This window comes from Puma concolor, chromosome B2, assembly GCF_028749965.1.
Source record: "Puma concolor isolate L17-30 chromosome B2, mPumCon1.1.hap2, whole genome shotgun sequence".
NCBI lineage: Eukaryota > Metazoa > Chordata > Mammalia > Carnivora > Felidae > Puma > Puma concolor.
In genome coordinates, this window is record NC_141671.1 from 8,616,356 (window position 1) to 8,638,092 (window position 21,737).

At 43.5% G+C, this 21,737-nt stretch overlaps 1 protein-coding gene across 7 annotated transcripts in view; it reads right to left on the reverse strand.

The window, feature by feature from the left end:
• Nucleotides 1-21,737, reverse strand: part of CDKAL1 (CDKAL1 threonylcarbamoyladenosine tRNA methylthiotransferase) — a 705,830-nt gene that overhangs the window by 169,681 nt on the left and 514,412 nt on the right. For all 7 annotated transcript variants that reach the window (XM_086706145.1, XM_086706146.1, XM_025916964.2 and 4 more), the window contains one exon: nucleotides 4,532-4,594. In XM_086706145.1, the coding sequence (XP_086562271.1) occupies nucleotides 4,532-4,594 (63 nt within the window). The remainder of the gene's footprint in view (nucleotides 1-4,531; nucleotides 4,595-21,737) is intronic.

The following is a 21,737-nucleotide window of genomic DNA, read 5'->3' on the forward strand; positions in this document are numbered from 1 at the left end:
TCTGACGTCTTGAAGCAATAACCACCCCCTTTGTAACTGCTGCTAGGGCTGATGGTGATTTGGGAAACCAGACATCTATATTTGCTGGAAATAGTCTTTTTAAAAGTGGGCTGTGTGTGGATGGGGGGCAGGGGTACTTGAAGAAGTAATGAGGTGAGGAGAGAGAACTAAACATGGATTTTGACAGTCCTGACTGGCAGACTTTGCAGATTCTGAGCTGGGTTTTACAGAGCAGAGAAGCCTGCACAAAAGGCCTCTGGCTGAAGCAAGCACTAATGTTTGTTTTCTATCTACTCATACGCTAACTCATCAAGCGTATTCATACAAAGCCGTTTTGGGGGCACATATGAATTTGTTTATAGTTTAACTGATATATATCTGTGTCTGTAGAAATAACACTAGTCACCAAAAAAGAAAGAAAGAAAGAAAAAACAAAAGCTTATTCCACCAACATGGCTTTATAATAATGTTTCTTCTCATGTGTGCCTATTCATTCATGTTTATAAGTGTAGATAATTATTAAAATAATTATAGTCACTAAAAGCACATGAGATGCCCACTTCGTAAAATACACAAACTGTAATAGTGGTAATCTGTTAAAGACTCACTTTTAATGGTGGAATGCATATTAATTTATGCAGATTAACTATGTTTAGAAACTTACTCAACTATGCAGATGTTAAAAACCACTACAGACTTAAACAGAATTTTGTACTTTTTCTTTCCACGCATTTTCGTATTTTTTGATAGCTTTTTACATTAGCACTTTATAAACATCTGTGTTTAGGTAATAAACTTAGACATTCCCCCTGAACACATAAATCTGATAAAATCTAACAAGAAAAAAAGAAGGAAATACAGAGAGAGAGAGAGAGAGAGAGAGATCTTTTATATGCATGGCAATACTTTTTTCAGGCCAGAGACAGAAAGCACATGGTACTATGCAGTTTTAATGAAAAGTGTTCTGATTATAGCCTACTCTACTTATCCATAACTTATCCAAAGAAAAAATTCAACTTCAGTGACCTGGAAGGCCTCCGGACCTGTAACCTTTCCTGGTAGGTAGTATGAGGTGTTTTCAGAAATTACAAGCTACGTTTATTACGTGTTTATTAAAATAACAGTGGACAGCATCCGATGCACAAAATGCAATCAGATTACCTGCCACTTTGGAGTGTCTTTACCAATGTCCCCTTTTATTAGGACAGACGAGTGGGATTTCACTGTGGTTAAGCCTCTTTATATGTCTGCATTAGAAGAACTAAAAACAATTTTTTTTTCAACGTTTTTATTTATTTTTGGGACAGAGAGAGACAGAGCATGAACGGGGGAGGGGCAGAGAGAGAGGGAGACACACAGAATCGGAAACAGGCTCCAGGCTCCGAGCCATCAGCCCAGAGCCTGACGCGGGGCTCGAACTCACGGACTGCGAGATCGTGACCTGGCTGAAGTCGGACGCTTAACCAACTGCGCCACCCAGGCGCCCCATAAAAACAATTTCTAAAAATGGATATGGAACCAGAGATAACAGTCCAAAATGAAATTCTTCCAGTCTCCAGAAAAATTTGTCTTAAGAGTATAAAAAATAAATGAGGTATTTTCCTTAAGACTCATTCTGAGTGTACATTTTGCTCTAAGTTTTGTTAGTTTCTGCAACACCATTTAAGAGAGAACCAACTGACCATTTACAACCTGAACAATGGCTTCAGAGTACGATTAAGACATGCACCTGGCCTCACTCAAACAACACATTTGTTTAACCCGGTGACTTTCCGGTGTCTGGGGTCAGGCAGGAGCAATCTGGGTTGGGTCGAGGAGGGCAGGGGGCGGGGAGGAGAGAAGAGCAAATGTAACTGTCTCACTGAGAACAGAACAGTTGTACTAACTACCCTTTGTAATTACAACTGTTTTAACAGTTTCTAGCGGGCAAGGCTATCATTTTGGTGACCCGCTATAATTTGGGATGTAGCCCCAGGAAGTCATGCCAACTTTAGAACATGAGCTGCATTGCTGAGTTTACTCAGCATGATGAACCCAATGAAACACCGAGTGTTTCTACTTTGGTATAAATGTACATCAAGGGAAAAATTAACAATAAAAGGAATCTAGCTAGAGAGGAAAGGAATACCACAAAATTCACTCCCAGGAAAATTTCAAACATGTAGAAAGAAAATATATACAGAATAGCATGATGAACCCCCATAAACTCATCATTCAGTTTCAATAACCATCAACACGTGGCCAATCTTATTGTACCCTCCCTACCCACCCCCTGCCTTGCCTTTTTTTTTTTTAAGTAAATCGCAAACAGCCTATATTTTATTTTATACGAGCTTTCATTTACAATGCATGTATGTATTTAACCCAAAGATCACTACAGAAATCTCACCAAACAGGAGGTGTTTAAGCCAACTTTAACCACATCTTACAAAATGTTCTAGCTAAAACCTATCTGCTTAGAAAGCTAATTTGTTTGAATATAACTGGGTAATTAAAATGACAAAGTAAGTGGAAAGGCAACCCCCTTGTATTTTATTTGTGGGGAAAAAAGGTACATTCTAAGACTGAGAAAGCAGTGTCTGTTACTCAGTCCCTGTGATGCTAGTCTTTGTAAACACCCATCAACAGGAGACCAGGTTAAAAGTGACCGGGGTAGACTTGCCCTGGATGGAGCCCAGAGAAAAGGGAGGCGGCAAGTAAGGGGCAGGAGCCGCCTGGAAACTTTCCCCTTTTCTGTCACTACACATGCAGAATACAGCAGGATGCCAACAGGCCAAACCTTTGGAACTTCAAAAATCACTCATCAAGCAGTCTAGCTCCTTACAATAATTTATTACCGATCTGAAAGCAAAGATCAAAAGGAACACTCCATCTAGCATTTATATATTCAATTCCTCATTGCCCAGTGACTAATTTGTAGAGGAATGAAGTCTTCACAAGGGAAGCCAAAATAATCTGAGGTGACTTTGATACAATGCCACAAAGGATATGAAGAGGAAGCCGGTAGAGGCTGCAAATGGCGAAGTTCCATTAAGAGCTCTAATAAAAGAATAATGGAATTTCCCTTCACTGTGAATTAAAAAATGTTAGAAGTGGGCAAAATTCAGACGAGTCAGGCAAAACCTTGGATTTGTCACAGCCTTTTTTGTTCTTAAATGTTAACTTTACCCACTGCTGCATTTATGTTAAATGGCTTCATCTTAAAGAAAAAATGCAACTTTCCCATCAGGAATCTCGTTCCCTTTGCTGGTGTATTACTTATCAGCCTGCACCTTCTCTCCCCTTTGTCAGGCACTCACAGCTCTCTCCATGTCTTTCAAACAAATTGCCACATTCTGCAAAGCGACTGGTTTAACTTGAAAAATGTAATTTGAAATGATATAATTTTTAGTACCGTATATTGCCATGGTCACATGAAGCAGAAACACCTCGTTCACAAACTGTTGGTGCTTAAAGTCAACTGGTCACTATAGAAACACCAGAAGCTACTGAAAATCTTTCAACTTCCATGAACAACTGGCACAATTTTTTCCTCCTGAATCCAGACATCTCCCGTATTCTCAACTGAGGAAAATAGTTTTCACACTACTTATTTTGGCTAGTTAAAAAATCCCCACCACATGTCTCCTTGTAAATTCATAGATAAGGATTTAAGTTTATATTAGCATTTCAACTGTGCAAATTTTTTGTTCGCTTCTGAAATCACCTCGAATTAACAGATTTACTGGAACCTTACATGAAATAGAAGTTGTGCACAAGTCTCGGAAATCTTGTAATATATTTCCCTGTGATGATGTGGTGTGGAGCATTTTCTTCAGAAACAGTTAAATGTGTGTGTGTGTGTGTGTGTGTGTGTGTGTGTGTGTGTGTGTGTGTTTTAAAGAGCCCTTATCTTTTATCATTATATGGTGAAGTGCTTATAAGTAAAAAGATATTCGGGAATTCTTCAAACATGGGGAGCGCAGAACATGGGATATAAATGAAGCAAGACTGGCCATGAGTCTATAAAGCTGGGGCACAAACACGGAGGAGTCGTGACGCTATTTGGTCTTCTAGAAGGCAAAACTTTTGGCAGGGGGTATTTCAGATATTATGCGATATACTGCTCATTGTTGGGGATTTTATTTAGAAAGAAATAACTTTCTACCAGGAGCAATGGAAAACCAACAGTCGGCAGTTCCTATTTCAACGATCTTTACCAATTCAAAAGTCAAGTGCATCACTTTAGTGTTTGGAAGGGGAAAAAAAAAACCCCAACCAAATAAATAATACCCCCAGTTCTGTCTTTCCATCGACTTTGAGATTTCAGTGACAATATGCAACTACATTTTAATGTGAATAAAAAAGAATGACATTAGTTCGGAAATAAAGATTTTCTGATTTCTTTAGAAGAGATAAAGAGTTGACAAATTAAAATGGAAATGTAAACATAACCGGAAAATGTACTTCAGAATCGCTATGTACTAGTGAGGCTTCTGCTCTATGTTCAGAAAGACATCTATCCAATACACGAATAACATGTTTCTCTTACCTTGTGATCATACGGATTGTAAGAATGGAATACCCGAGAGAGATCTTTTGTTCTTTGCTTTTTCTGTGGAAGAAAACACAAACATCTGAGTGGACAGGTGGCAAAAATATATACAGGCATATGTATCTATATGCAGACTTACCTATCTCCGTCTTTCTACCCATCTACCTGCATTAACATATTGTTTAGAGATTCTTCCTTGTGCAAACCAAGGGGCCACAGTGCCAACCTGGGACACAGGGATGCAGTTAGAAACGAAAGCCACTTGATGGTTATGTGGGTGGTTGTCACAGACCAGGCAGGCAACCTTTCCTAGAGGTTTCCTGGTTGAAACACGAATCATCCTCAAAAAAAAACCTCTATTTTTAAACACACAACTCGGAGAGTAAAATGAAGTAAAAAACTGAAGCGAAAGAAAACTCAAACACATTTGAGGGTGTGCAATTTCACTGTAATACCAAGCGCTGTCACTCTGAACTAGGCACTGCTAGGCATCCTTTTAAACAAAATACTTTCATCTGGCTTCCTAGTCACAATTGGATCTGTCTGCTTGAGCCTCTAGCTGTATGCTGGAGGCCACCTTTGTCCTGTCACTGCTGTATGGCCCAAGTGCCTTGCCCGGTGTCTCATGCACAGTAAGCCCTCAACGCGTATTTGCGACACTAATGAATAAATGAATACACCTGAGTTAGACGGGCATTTAACTGTAAGCATCTATAATGATGACACAAGCCTCATATATTGTTATGAAAAGACAATCTCTTTTACCTTCTAATGATATGTTTTTCTCAAGCTGAACCCACTACTTGAGAACCTCTCTACCTCCTGCTCCCCCAGTGTCTGTGACCCTGGAGAGAGGGTGGGGTTCTCTATTATCATTGACTGTAAGAGGCAGATTGTTTTCTCACGCACTGTGACCTGTCCACCCGCCATAACGACCACAGATAATTTTGTGTATGGTTCTAGATCTTCTGTGCATATATTTTTATCGACAACTATTACTTTCAAAGAAAGGGGATCTGGGACTGCCAGGTGGCTCAGTCGGTTAAGCGTCCGACTTCGGCTCAGGTCATGATCTCGCGGTCCATGAGTTCGAGCCCCGTGTCGGGCTCTGTGCTGACAGCTCAGAGCCTGGAGTCTGCTTCGGATTCTTTGTCTCCTCTTTCTGCTCCTCCCCCTCTCATGCTGTCAGTCTCTCTCTCTCAAAAATAAACATTAAAAAAACTTAAAAAAAAAAAAAAGGAGATGATTCTGTACACACTACCCTAAAATCTACTTTTTCCACTTCACAGTTTGTCCCTGCCAAACTTAAAAGAGTTGTATAACCAGATCTGCAACCCCTTAAACGGGGTACTGAAATCCAAAAACTTCTGAAAGCTGAACTCTTTTCTGTAACTCATTTTAGTTCTTTAATAAAACGGTCACCTTTGCACAAACATCTTTGCCAGCTTGACAGTGTGCATTTTTTTTAAAAAAGATAAAGTACAGAAGAACAGATACAGAGTCAAATAGCATGCCACGCTGGTTACCCTGATGGATGAGGCCAAACGCTGCCCCAACTTGCCGTCTCACCAAGAGTGAACGAGAAGGGATTGAAGTGAAAGTTGGAAATTCTTTTTTTTAAGTTTATTTATTTATTTTTTGGGGGGAGGGGGGAGGGAGAGAGAGAGAGAGAGAGAGAGAGAATAGGAGCCAGGGAGGAGCAGAGAGAGGGAGAGAGAATCCCAAGCAGGCTCCACATGCTGTCAGCACAGAGCCCGACTTCAGGCTTGATCCCAAGACCCTGGGATCATGGGTCAAAATCAAGAGTCAGGCACTTTTAACTGACTGAGCCAGCTCGGTACCTCAAAAATTACTTCTCAATTTACAGAGCAGATACAACATCTTTAAGACAGATACCGACCATGTCCTCAGATGCCAATTATAGAATTTATTTCTTTGGGGCACCAAGGTGGCTCAGTCCATTAAGCGTCCCACTTCAGCTCTGGTCATGATCTCATGGCTCATGGGGTAGAGCCCCACATTGGACTCTGTGCTGACAGCTCGGAGCCTGGATCCTGCTTTGGATTCTGTGTCTCCTTCTCGCTCTCTGCCCCACCCCTGCTCACGCTCTGTCTCTCTCTCTCTCAAAAATAAGTAAACATTAAAATAAAAAATCTATAATTTTTTTCTTATGTTTATTTAGTGTTCGCCATAGCTAGCCCCCTGCCGCATCTTACATTTCTGGCACAAGCATGGCCGGTCTGTCCTTGATACAGCCCACACCCTGCTTCGGACTCCCCTCTGCTGTTGTTAATCGGACTACCAGGTTCCTGGCTGCTTCGGTCTTCACTTGTGAATGAATCCTTGCCTGGTATCCATGTTTTCTTGGGAAGTACTTCCCGATTTCCTCCAACTCCAGGGTCTGCGTGAGCACGTCTGTCACACCTTCCTATGCCAGTGACGTAAGCAGACCTTCTGGCCTGGGTCGTACATGACCTTCTGCAGCCACTTGGCTAAGGAGTTGAATCTGCTATTAACCAGGATCTTGCATTAGAGTCATTTGTACACACTCACTGCACTCCTATAGACCAGCTTTCCTATTTCCGCACTGTCTTTGGGGACACAATCCCACTTGCCAGTCCTTCAAGTCACTCGGCTTTGTTTCTACGTTCTGACACCTGCTAAAAGTCATCCCTCCCTGTCGCCAGCCCAAACCCTCACTCCTCTGTTCACCTCGTAAGAGGGCCTCCGACCACTAAACCCTAAAGTAATTCAACACTCCTTTTCCATGGAGAGCAAGGATGAGCCTCTAACTGATTGGAAATAGTCCCTTGGCTCTAGAAGAGCCCTAAATCTGTATTGTACAGGTAGCTTGCCCACCAAGGTTTTCCTTAGCTTCTCATTTTCTCTGTCCTTTCCATGGACCCACTCAGTTGTGTAACAGTTCTTGGCTTGTGCTTCAATCAGAAGAAAAATGACGGATACTAACATTTCCTTTGGTACAAGATTCACTATAAAACGTGGAGGGACATTTTTTTCAGAAAGGAAACGATGCTAGGAAAGATAAAATATGGAGCGTATCAATGTTCAATTTAGGAGGTGTCCAAAAGACTGTTCAGTCCTCAAATGGCTGAGCTACGACTAGCTTGGGTTGGCCGGTGGAAATGGAATATTCAGAGGTTGTTTTGTGTGACCTTTTCATGTGGTTTTGGTTTTATATCTCTATTTTGACAGCTAAAATCTATACATGCCTTTACCTCAAATTATTCTGGGAAGGAAGTGGGGTATAAATGACAAGTAAATAACAATTCGGATTAGCACCCAAAGCAGCCAGTGAGGAAAAATGCTTTTCTTTCTGACAACAAATTCATTATATACAAATACAGTGAAGTCTTGGCTATGAGTACTGAAAGTTTATATGTATTGGTTCAGTTAACTGAAAACTACCACTACTTTTCCTATGAGGTCAGGATCATATAGCCCAGTGGTGTACGTTCTGGGATCCAGGACAGGAGCTGATAAATGATGGCCCATGGGCCAACCCAGTCCACCACCTGCTTTTGTAAGCAAAATTTTACCAAGACGCAGCCAGATGCTTCTGTTTACGTATCATCTATGACCGTTTGCACGCTGCGAGAGCAGAGTTGAGTGGTTACAGCAGAGATCACATGGCCCATAAATCCTCAAGTATTTACTATCTGGCCCTTTACAGAAACAGTTAGTCACCCCAGATCTCGAATCTCTGCCTTGGACCACGTCTACTTGTAGCGATAGTTCCCGGACCCTGAACCTTGCTCCTTCCACTCGATGAAGACAGTTCAAGGACCAATCATAACCTACACCCTGACACGTCAGGATGAATATACCAGTCCAAACAACCATGACCTGTCTGGCTCTCAGGATTTTACTTGTGAACAGTCTATGTGCAGACACAATTTTCCAAGTTGGCTCGTTGAGCGTGCGGAAATAGATATGGGGCTTTTAGAGCCTTCTGCGTCCACACTGTAACGCCTCATTACAGGAACTCTGAGATCTTTTGCTAAATTCTAGCCACATGGAAGATCTTACGCGCAAGTGGCTAACGCACGGCCATGCTTGGTAGCAAGCCGGTTTCTCACAGGCAGACAATGCTAAGGGTACTAGGCTACAGGACTTGTTGAGCCTTGCTATCAGCACTTTTAACTGAAACTGAATGCTGAGCCAAAAATGGAATAATTAGATACTTTCCTATTGCATCATCATGTGGGTCTAACCTACCTCCCACTTTTTAGCCTGTTAAAACAAACAACGCAGTCATGCAAGCACCTGCTAATTCTCCGGGTGTGTAAAAAGTAAACATGTCAAACAAGGTGTGTGATGTGCTTAGAACGAGGGTGCCCAACAACTCTGTCAACTGTATGAGGCACCTTCCCGTCACCTGCATCCCGAATCCTGCGGTCCAGGCTGCAGAGACGAGAGGGAGATGACAAGAGACTGTGTGCTGAGCCTTGCAGGCTGCGTAGGTAGCTGGGTTTAAGGCAGTCTGAAACCGCGGTAAAACTTGTAGATTTCTGAGAACCCCAACCTGTAGGTATTTCCTAAACTGCTTTGTATTTCACTCTCTAAGAACAGAGAACACCAATGACTCCTTTCGTGTCCAAGTTTAAACTCCTTTTCGGACACCACCACCAAGCTAAAAGCCCCAATGGAGCATTTTTTTTTTTTTAACAGTTCAGGTTTCCAGACAGTATTATCATTTCCATTTTCATCAAGGGGACACAGGAATTAGATCTGAAAGAAGCACCACATATGATGAGAATCTGGACTTGGAAGGTGAGGTTATGGAACCAATCAAACTGTACCAATATCCTCCAGTTTAACTTCTCCTGGGCTCCCCGCATGAAGTCCATGTTTTCTGTGCTCAGTGTCTACTTGTAGATACTATGATATAAATGTCTCAGTAAACCTAGTGGTAAGAAGCCGAAAGAGCAGGTTTGAGCTTCAATGTAGTAACTTCCTGTTTCCCTCTTCTGCACGTAAGGAGCTTGGAAAGTCACCACTCTGGCCTCATGGCAAGTAACAAGCTTGAACACACTGAAAAACCAACAACTCTTTTTGGATAAGGGAGGGAATAACAGAAGAAAGTGTTACCCCCACAACTGGGAGGGACCAGGAAGCCGACACGGGGGATGTGGCTTCCTGCAGTGTGAGGCTGCCATAGGAACCAGCACTGTAGGAAAACCGGAAGGGTAACCGACGGATTGCGGGAGGCTCAGGGCAGATGACCATTAGGAGCTTGGGGGCGATCCAGTCATGGGACGGGAGCAGGTGGTCCACGACACAGAGAGATTTACCTCCAGGAGCTCAACCAGGTTCCCACGGTAAATATGGGAGAAAAATCTCCTGTGGTTTCTGGCATGGGGAGGGGACAAACCAGCATTGTGAAACCAGCCAGAACACTCCGTTCTTAATAAGGCCTGCCCTCAGGGGAAACCAGTTAACCAGACTCTAACCTGCTTGGGTATTACCAGAGTCTAGCTAACCTGAGAAGGGAAATACCCAACCTCAGTCCACTTAGCCATCCTGTTCCACCCACGGAAGGAGGGAAACACTAAGAAAATGTTTGCAGTCCAGGAGCACAGAGTCACTAAAAGACTGAGCTCTAATCACAGGACTCTGGAATGCTCTCCCTGTCCTCACACCTCAACACCAGGTAACTCAAGGCCTATTTTCAGCAGTTCCTTTTGCTCAGCACATCACATCTGGCTATTGAGAAAAATTACAAGACATACCAAGTGACAAAAAACTCAATCTGAAGATGGACCAAGCTTGAGGACCAAACATGGCAGCGTGCTGGATTTATCAGACTGGGAATTTAAAATATGTGGAGGGCTCTAATGGCTAAAGTAGACAGTATGCAAGAACAGATGAAAAATGCAAACAGAGAGATGGAAATCTAAGAATGAGCCTCCCCCAAACTCATCCCCCCCACCCCCAATGCTAAAGATAAACACTAACAGAAATGGAGAATGCCTCTGACAGGCTCATCAGTAGACTGGACATGGATGAAGAAGGAATCTCTGAGCTCAAGGCATATCAACAGAATTCTCAAAAACCAAAATGAAAAAAGAACAAAGACTGAAGTGGGGAAAAAAAAAAAGAGAGAATATCCATGGGCGCCTGAGTGGCTGAGTCGGTTAAGCATCCAACTCTTAGTCTCAGCTCATGATCTCTTGGTTCATACAGCAAGGAGCCTGCTTGGGATTCTCTCTCTCTCTCTCTCTCTCTCTCTCTCTGCCCCTCTCTGGCTCATGTTTTCTCTCTTTCTCTCTCAAAATAAATAAATAAACTTCAAAAAAAGATTGAATATAAGGACTGTGGGGGCAGCTGCAAAAAGTGTAACATATGGGGGCATCAGAAGGGGAAGAAAGAGAGAAAGGGACACATATATTTGAAACAATAATGCCTGAGAATTTCCCCAAATTAATGTCAGACACCAAACCACAGATCTAGGAAGTTCAGACAACACAAGAAGGACAATGACAAGAAAACCTATTCTTTTACATATTCTTATTCTAATTTATTCTTGAGAGACAGGGACAGAGCACAAGCAGGGGAGGGGCAGAGAGAGAGGGAGATACAGAATCCGAAGCAGGCTCCAGGCTCTGAGCTGTCAGCACAGAGCCCGATGCGGGGCTTGAACTCATGGACCGTGAGATCATGACCTGAGCCGAAGTTGGATGCTTAACCAACTGAGCCACCCAGGCGCCCCTATTATAATTTTCAAATTATAGCAAATCAAAAACAAATTCCTGAAAGAGGCCAAGGGTGGGGGGAGGAATTTCTTATCTATAGAGGAACAAAGATAAGAACTGTATCTGACATCTTAGAAACCATGCAGGCGAGAAAGAAATATTCAAAGTGCTGAGAAGAAAAAACCATCAACTTAGAATTCTGTACCCTGCGAAATTATCCCTCAAAGATGAATAAATAAAAACCTCCTCAGACAAACAACAACTGAGGGAATTTGTTGGCAGTAGATCTCATTTGCAAGAAACGTTAAAAGCAGTTCTTTAGAGAGAAGGAAAATGATAGAGAATAGAAATCTGGATCTGAAGGAAGGGCACTGAATACGTGGGGCGAAAAAGTGCAGGTAAAAGAAATTTTATTCTCCTTATTCTTAACTGATCTAACAGATAACAGTTTATTCGAAACAGTAACGGCAACAATGTACTTGGTTTTGCATGGATCTGTGTATGTGAACTGAATGACAATGACACAAGGCATGACAGGAAGAAATAAAGATGACTGTGTTATTATTATAAGGTACTCACACTCCCCTACAATAGTATCATATGACATGGAATTGGATTTTTTTTTTTTTTTTTTTTTGCTTGGATTGTTTGGAACTATGTATTGCCAACTCTATGGCAGACCACTAACACAGGTTCAAAACAAAGTATAACTGATATGGTAAGAAAGGAGAGTTTAAAGCCACTTATTTTTTCTTGTCCCCTTGTTGGCAGAGAGCCTGAGAAGTAGTTAAGCCCTGGCAAGGAGAAACAGAAGAGAAGTAGCCAAGACAACTCATCAGGCCCTGCCTGACCTTTGTGTCCTACAGGCACACAACGCAATGACAATGGCAGGGTGTGGGAGTGTTAGATTCTAAACAAATTCCGAAAGAGACTGGAGTCAAAATTCTATGTAATAAAAGCCAGGGGACAAGGACTGGTCAGTTAGTGCCTGCCGAGGACACGCATTCGGTAGGGAAGTCAGAGAACCACATCCTGAGGCAAAAGGGCCAAAAAACCAGCCAAGATGTGCAAGATTAAAAACAAATGACTGAGGGTCAAAGGGGTTCTTGGTAAAACTTGCAAGAACTAGGAGAATTAAGTGAGGACAGGGCTTAGCAAGGATACCCAGGACATGAAAGTCAGGGATAAGAATGGAAGCAGCTCGGAAATGTTAAGAGGTAAGTGAAGGTGCTAACAACCACAACTGTGGTCTGACGGTAAGGTAGGTCTCCTGTCTGCCTTGGGACCTTCTACTACACTTCCTGCCGGGGGCAGGCTCCAGGCTCCAGTCGTCAGGACGCGGGCAGTGTCAGGCTTATTAAACTCAGTCTGCAATGTGCCAGCATTTGGTTGAAGAGGGAAAAGATTACAGCTTACCGGAGAGTTCAGGTTTTGACAAAGAACTAAAGGAACGGAGTCTATAGATAGATTATGCCATTTATGATTTGTAAGAAAGTAGGCTGGATGTAAGCACACGGGGAAAAGAAAGGAAAGGAGGTGGTGCTGTGGAATCAGAGAGATGGCTAGAGGACTAGAGCACACAATGTTGCGAAGGGGACAATCACATCTAGGTCTCAGAAGGGGCTTCCTAATGGTGTGAGAGGTGGAGCACGGGTGCCAGGCCAGAGGCTGAAGGTGGCACGACAGGACGTGGCAATGGTTCAGAGGAAAGGACGGCACCCCATCCCAGGTTCAGCTAGGTGGGGCGACCAGGTGGGATGGATGGAGGAAGAGGGAGGGCGCAGGCCTTACAGTCTTGGTGACTGGTTAGGGAAGGAGCCCAAGAGAGGGAAGGACGTGGATGGCTCTAAGATTTCAGGTTCAGATAACCACGGGAAGGGAAGCACTCCCTGCACTGACATGAGGAATCCAGGCAAAAAGTAAGTTTTTGGGGGGTGAGGGGTGGAGGGTGGCAGGTGGGGTGGGGAATTCAGATTGAACAGACTGTGTTTGAGCGGCTGGCCATGACACATTTGGGAGATAATGGGGGAGTGAGACACAAGGGTTTGGTGCCAGCAGAGAGATGGGGGCCATGGATCTGGGAGTCATGAGCCTACAAGTGTAAGTTAATAAAGCAGAAGAGGGGATGTGATCACACGGGGAGCATACAGAATAAAGGAGGCAAGAAGTTGAGAGGAGAAGACGGAGGTTAACATCTCAGCAAATCAGCTCTCTGACCGTGGGCGAGGAATCCGCTCTGGACGTCGTGACATGAGGGGCCAGTGGTTCTCAGTGGTTCTCAACCCTGGCTGCAGGCTGGAACCAGTGAGGAACCTTTAAAATATACCAGGGCTCTGGTCTAGATCCCCAGTGGCACTGAGCCAACTGGCACGATGGGATCTATTTGAAAGCTCTCGGGTTTTCCAACGTGCGGTCAAAGTTGAGGACCACCAGCCGATATGCTCCCTCAGGTCTCTCCTCGCTGTCAGCCTCTGTCTTCTACGTGGGTTCCCCGCTGGCCTTCAGCTTTTGGCATTCTGGGTTCTGAATTCAAACAGCATTTTCATTCTTAATGTCAATATTCCGTCAGCAGCTTTGCTTTACTTCCCAACCTCTTCCTTGACTCAAGAATGAACTCTCTTCAGGAATTCCTCAGGGGCACATCGAGGCTTTGGCTGCAGGGAATAGGCTACTGCTATATATCTAGTTCCCTTGGTGAGTGCTTCTGAAAAATTAATGGGAGGCTAATTTAATAAACCTGAAACTTTATTTTGTTATCAATGTATAAAACATCAGAAGCTTAATTAAAAGCACTTGACGTTATCAGCACTCAATCACAATCTCACTCTTTATATTGGACATATTTGGATGGAGTCCCTAGGATAATAATCACTCAAGATCACTAAGAAGAAAGAACAGGTCCCTGGAATCTAAAATGACGAATTCAAAATTAGTTTAAAAAAAAAAAAAAAAACATTAGTGATGTGAAACAGGTCTGGTGATCAAAGACACCCAAAACACTCAGGAAAACAAACTCTTCAGAATCTCATCTGCTTTTCCTTCATAAGGCACATATGTAATAGTTTTGTGTTCTGTGATAAATGGCTACAGTAAGGAGGGTGGGGAAAGTAAAGAAAAATAGGCTGCTCTAAGCCTACATACATTTTTCACCTCTTACTTTCTACTACGATCTGGAAGGTAACAGAGATGACCCAACTTTGTCTATGCTCTTCAATTTCCTTCTCTGCTTCTGGTTACAGCAAATTCAAGGAGAGTTTCAGGTTCTTTAGAGTCTGGAGTCCCCACAGTGGAGGGCACGGCGTAGGCATGTCTCAGAAGATACTTAGAGGAAACAGCAGACTTCAAAGAGTGGGAGTTAGGAAATAGGGAAGCCAGTGAGTTCACCCATTGTTAATGGTATTCAAAAAAAGCCAACCAGCCAAATGTGGAGACGTACCACTGATTTTGAAGCACAGCAGGTATCAGAGGGAACACTTTTTTTTTTTTCTTTTTGGCTTTGTGGTTTCTCAAATAACCTCAGTGGAATTGTGGCTGCGATAACCAGTCTCTCATTTTCACAGTGGGCGTGGTAAAGGAGCTCCTTAACTAGGCAACACATGCTGGAGCAAAGTCTAAAAAGGGAATTCTGCATTAATTCAGCTGATAAAATATCAGTGGCCATATCTTCTTATATCAAGCTCACCTTATTTTCTAAAGAGAACATTTGTTCACAAGGAAAGGTCATTCTTTGGCGACAAAGGTGTGCCTGGCACAGGAGAAAGGGAAGGAGACTGAACTGTTCTGCGATGGTAGGAGTAGGCGTTGCCAAAATGTGTAGCCATTTCAAGCAGTTAGAAGAGAAACAGCCTTGCGACATAAATAAAACGCCTATAAAATTAAAAAGACAGAGTCAAAGGGTCCCAAATACTACATACCACACAATGGTTCATTCAAGGTTCCTTTGTATGGGAACTTCTGGCGCTCAAAAGTAGCACACAAGAGTATGAGCTGCTATAAATATCAATTCAATATCACTTATCTTCAGTCTGACCTTCTAACGACCACAAAAGAGAGTTGACTTTACTTCTTATCTGGATTACTGTAGTAATATTTTCTTTCCTGGACTCTCCGGGTCCAGTTTTCGTCCTCCAGATCAAGAACTGGCAGAAAATGGTCTGCAGGCCAAATTTGGCCTGGCCACCAATTTTTGTATAGTCTGTGATTTGTTTTTACAATTTTAAGTGGCTGAAGTAAAAAAAAAAAACAAAAACAAAACAAAACAAAACAAAAAAACAAAAACCAAAGAACAAGAATATTGGTGACATGTGAAAATTATACATAGTTCAAATTCCCATCAAGTTTTACCGGAACACAGCCACGCTCATTGGTTCTCGCATTGTTTGTGGTTGATTTTGCGCTCGGTGGTGGGGGAGAAGCGTTACAACAGAAACCGTGTGACCTGTAAGCCAAAAACATCTATTATCTGGCCCTTTACAGAAAGAGTTTGCCAAACCCTGCTCCAAACCGTTCGTGCGCAACCCTGGCTGCACCGACCATGTCTGGACCCCCTCGCCACGGATTCCGATGTAACGACCTGGGGTACAGCCCAGGATTTGGAATTTTAGCAAACATTTGCAGGTGATGCTAATGTGAAGCCACGGTCTGGAGCCACTGCTTAACCCACCTCTGAATAGAGGCCAGAGTTCACTCCCGAATGCACGGTCATCTGAGGTCACTCTCCCCTTTAACAACTTTCAAGGACGCCCAGCTGCTCAGAGAATCAAGCACCAAGTACTGCATCAGGGCTCTGCCTCAGGTTCCCGGCTAATACCAAAGACAACGTCTCGTTCCTGACGGACCTGCATTTTATCAAGCCCACATCTTGCCCACGCTGTTCTCTTTGCCCTGGAACGCCTACCCTACTATCTCCGTGCACTACATTCATCCTGAAGCGCCCCGTTCAAAGATTACTTCTGTGCCGGATCCCCACCTCCACCCACCAGACAGAAATTTTTTTCTTTCAATTTTTTAAATCTTTATTTATTTTTGAGAGAGAGAGACAGAGAGAGAGCGAGATAGAGAGAGAGAGAGAGAGGGCACATGAGCAGATGAGGAACAGAGAGAGAGGGAGACACAGAATCCAAAGCTGACTCTAGGCTCTGAGCTGTCAGCACAGAGCCTGATGCGGGTCTCGAAACCATGAACCATGAGGTCGTGACCTGAGCCGAAGTCAGACACTTAACCGACTGAGCCAACCAGGCGCCCCCAGAAAGAATCTTTTTAACTATGTGCTCCCACAGACCTTTGGCACTTACTGTGCGTCAGCATCTCCTGGAGAGCAGAAACTGCGTGTTGGTCATCGGGGAGGCCCTTTTCCATCCACAAGACTTTATTAAATTGCTTGCACATGGGAGCCACTCAGCAAACACTGCCATCCCCTTAGTCCCTCGTATTTGGGTCTGAGCTTCATTGAGCCATCTAGTCCCTCAAACCCAACACTCAGGTCACCGATTCCCTGCAGGATCTCAATCCATGACACAACACTTCAACTTCTGTCACCTCTGTCTGCCCACCCTTTGGCCTCCACTTTCCCCGACCTCCACTGATGCGGTCGCTCGCTTGTGTCCTGAGTGATTCGGAGACTGTGTGTGGATGGAGGCCTCTCAGTACTCCCTGCTCATTGCTCTGTGAGGAGCCAGTCTGCGGCTCTTCCTGTTCCTCGTAAGAGCCACCCACAAACTCTTCCTGTCTCTATTCTCACCCTCTACATCTAAAATACATTCTCCCAGGGGCACCTGGGGGGCTCAGTTGGTTACGCATCCAACTTCGGCTCAGGTCACGATCTCGCAGTCTGTGAGTTCGAGCCCCGTGTTGGGCTCTGTGCTGACAGCTCAGAGCCTAGAGCCTGCTTCGGGTTCTGTGTCTCCTTCTCTGTTCGTGTTCCTCACCAGCTCACACTCTGTCTCTCTCTCTCTCAGAAGTAAATAAACATTAAAAATTTAAAAAAATAAAAAATACATTCTCCCACCTCTAAAACTTAGTTACTAATTGAATGACACATTCATTCATTTGACACATTTACTGTGTGTCCCTCACGTTGCAGGGACCATACTAAGCCCTGGTGAGACAGAAAGCAAGCCAGAGGAGGCCCCTGGATTTGAGAAACTAGAGGGGAGAAACAGTGAGTGTGCTTAACTGGGAACCAAGCACACAGTAAATACATATGTTTGCTGAGCGAATGAAAAAGAAATACAGGGTGTTCACATTTGGTACTAACACTGCTCACACCAAGTGGCTATGCCAATAAATGACCTGTTTATGATTCTTCCATAGATTATTAAAGGCAAATTTATTTTATGTTGGAATTATTTTCGTAACTATAAATGTAGTTCAAGATGGTAACTGTAAAAACTCCAGAATTTGAAACTTGTTTCCCAAGGGACTCTGCTTTCTTAACCCTTTCTCTGACAAGTTATACACAGGATTGGGGAACGACAGCATCCAGTATGTTTTGCTGGTTAGAAAAATATTAGGGAAGGACAACATCAACAGTTATATGTCATGGAATACCCTTACTTTAAAAATAAATCAGTAAATATAACAATCGATAACATTTCAGAATATACTGATCAGTAGTCAGATAAGTGACGTATATTCGACACTAGGTTTGTAACATACCCAAACACCTTATAACACAAGAATAAATATCATCCCCCCACCAAATTCCTCTTCCCTCTGGTTACTTTGAATCTAAGTAGTTTGACAAAGCAAAGACAATAGCTTTTAATCTAATTCCTGTAAAATCTTCTTTCACACAACTTTGGTATTTAGACTAATTCATAGTTTTACCGGGATACAGACCGACTCATAGGTCTAGTGATTACTCCTGCATGAAGAGGTTTCACCGTTATTTTTATTTTTTTTAAGGAGGTTCCACACTCCAACCTGGGGCTCAAACTCACCGCCCTGAGATCAAGGGTCTCATGCTCCGCTCCACACACAGGCCAGCCAGGTGCTCCTCACTGTGGTTTTTAGAATTTAAAACATTCCTTTAACATATGATATGATAACTTCCCTCACAGTGATATTTTAGAAGAATCAGCAGTTACAGTGTTAAAAGTCTGGGAGCCCCTCCCGCTATCATGATCCAGCAAAGAGTGTGGCCCACAGGTCTGCTTCTATGTCCTACAATGTTTTTGTCTCCAGTTTCACTGAGTTATAAATTATTTGAAATTAGGGAGAGGCTGGGGACAAATGGCTTAACTTTTTTCTACCTGCTTAATAATAATGTCTGGTACCTATAAATTATTTTAGTAGGGACAAAGTATACAATTAAGCAAAAAGCAACAACAGGAAGTCGTATCAGAGATGGAATGGTGCGAGAGTACTATTCTGCAGGTGGCTGTGACACAGGCAAGGTGGAGCTGTCTGTATTTCTCTGCTGTCATCACATATCTCTCTTCCTCTTATTTGTGGAGAGATGGTAATGTGCCTTTACTGACTCGAACATTCCACGAGAATGCTTTTGGAAGCCCAACGTCGTGGAATACAGAGTTGGGCAGTCTGGATCTGCGCGAACTCTATTAACACTCAGAGCCTCACCCCAGCTTCCAGAGGCTAATCCACATAGCACCCGGGGGGGGGGGGGGAACATGATGAAAAAAGAATGGAGAAAACTAAATTTCTCTGACCTACAGATAAGCTGCTGTATAGTTCTAAAAACTGATCAAAACCAATGCACCTCCTTCATGACCCTGCATAACCCCTGGTGTCACCCCATTTGAAGAGAAGCTTGAAAACTGTTCTGTGTCAGTTATTGCTGCATCTCCAGAGAAACCCACGACTCGTTTTTATTATGATTCCACGACTGGGACCTGGAAGGTCAGACGTGACAATGTAGGGTTGATAACTCTCCTACTTTCTACATCTAATTTAGCACCTACTGTAAAAAGTCATTTCTATCAGCCATGCACCATCACTGAGATCTCTCCCTGCCCCATCACACCAATAAGGAGAGTCTAAAATTCATTTCAGGGGTGGCTGGGCTTTTTGACCTATCTTCTCCTCACATACGATGTCAAAAATAGACGGATTTTTGTTCCGTATATTGAACACACACATTTTCTTTTTTATCTTTGGCCTTTATGATCAGAGAGTCTTTATTTGATAACCACAAGACAATTTAATATACAGTTCAATCTTCTCCCTTCTCTCGTCCTCATGACACTTCAGACTTCAGTGGATTCCTTTTCATACTGTACAGCAAGGTTCCTGCACAGGCAGCTAGTCGGGGACAATCTCTGAGGCTGGCTCCATCCTCACCAGAAAGAAGGCACAGGTACGTATGTGAGTGGGTGGGAGCAGGGGGCAGGGGTGACGGCTGAGGGCCTATGAAACTAGAGCGAGGGCAAGGCAGGAGGAACATGAAAAACGAGGCTTCCCTTGAGCCCAGTCCAACACCTCAAAGAACCCCAGTTATTTATAATCCGTGTTATGTAAGTTTTCGTAGAAATGAACCCATATTCACACAAATAGGAAAAAATGCCCAGACGGTTGGTTCCAAATAACCGTCCTGACCATTTAAGGCCTGAGGAAACAGGCCAAACGGGGCACTCTGACCACGCTGACCACCACAGACTGCACGGCAGCTGAAGCATCGCTGTCCCATCTGCCAAACTCCCTCTCCACCCTGAGGGGCCGGGACTGCCACAGAGATCGCCTGCAGACGAAGCGCGGGCCTGTCCGCTCGGCCTCAGGATGCTGCCTCCCCGTAAGCGCCCGGCTCTCCTCCCTGCCTCTTTCCTTCCCTTCCCTCTTCAGAGAGGAAAGGACCCCACCATCCACTTACTGCGCATATCCTGTTCCTTCTGCTTTTCCACTGGGAGGGGACCAAAGGACAAAAGGCCTCCAGATCTAACATCCCTGCAAGTTTAGGATTCGAAATGGCAAGAGTGCCTTGGAAAAAGCTCAATCAACTGCCTGACTGTGATGATTTTAAAAGAGTTATGCTTAAATGAACTTTAATCAATCTCAGAGTCTAAACATTTTTTTTTTGACATTTATATAGTGGTTTCTATTTTCAAAGTGCTCGCAACTATGTTTTAATGATAAGCACTCGTTCACTCAAATATTTACTGAATATCTGCTCCGTGCGTTTTTATCAGCAATCGGCCCCCTTCCTTCAAGCAGTGACTCCATCTACTGGCTTTCTCGGTTCCCCAAGAGCCAAGAAGCATAAACTTCTTTTTTTATTTCACAGCAACGCTGGAAGGTCTTTATCAACCTATTAATTGTAGGAAAACGCTCCGTGCTCTTTTTGCTTCTTTCTCCTTTAATTACAGCATCTTCTTAGCTCTTTATCCTCCTGTGTACCTCCAACACATTTCCAGGTTGGAGCGTATGCTTTGGTGTTTGTCTTGGGAATTCCCCACGTGTTTGTTGCTGTGTTTAGTAACTCTGCTAATCCTAACCCCCTGAAGAGGAAATTGGTCAGTTTTTTTTCATATAATTGGTTTTGCAACACATATTGAATCTCAAAGGGTCAACCCGCACAACAGTCTCCCAGCTTCCCTTTCCGCTTTCTGCTTCCTTAGAAGTAACTCCCCTTTTGACTCTCTGAGTTTATTCTTTTGTCACCATGTTGCTAAATAACATGTCTTCATGGTGAACTCTAATTTTTTGTAATGTTTTTAATTATTTTTGAGAGAGAGAGAGACAGAGAGACAGAGCATGAGTGGGGGAGGGGCAGAGAAAGAGACACACACACAGAACCTGAAGCAGGCTTCAGGCTCTGAGCCATCAGCACAGAGCCCGATGTGGGACTCAAACTCATGAACTGTGAGATCACGACCTGAGCCAAAGTCAGACGCTTAACTGACTGAACTACCCAGGCGCCCCTAAACTTTTTAGCACTAGATACCATCGACTGGTTTCCCAGTATGGCAAGTGAGTTTCTAGTCCCTGCCCTGCCTGCTCACCTCCTCTGCCCAATACAGCAACACCACACACATCCCGGTCGGAATTCAGCTGTGTCGTAACTATGATTATATGTCCTTTCCTGTATATTTTATTTTCCTTGGAATTAAAAAAAACAAAACACCTCATTTACTATTTGCCTAATTGTCTGTGTGTTTATCACCAGTTCAACCTCAAATTCTCCTCCACTGACCCAAATCAGTTTCAAGAAGCTAATTCCCACTAAATACGTATCCTTTTCATTTTCTTGAAGAAGGTTCTCCCAGAGCTTTCAAGCCTGCTCTGAGGGAGTCAGGTTGCTCTAAAGTACTGACGAATGGCTCTCCCTTCCACCGCCATTCTGCAGACTCTGTTCACCCCTCTGTGTTGTTTCGTTTCCTTTATCTTAGATCTTCTCTCTTAGTGTATTCTCTTGTTTTGATGATGCCCAGACAGGCAATAAGTCTCCAGCTCAATCGGTTGAGCGTCCGACTCTAGATCTTGGCTCAGGTCACGATCTCACGGTTTGTGGGCTCGAGCCCTGCATTGGGTTCTGT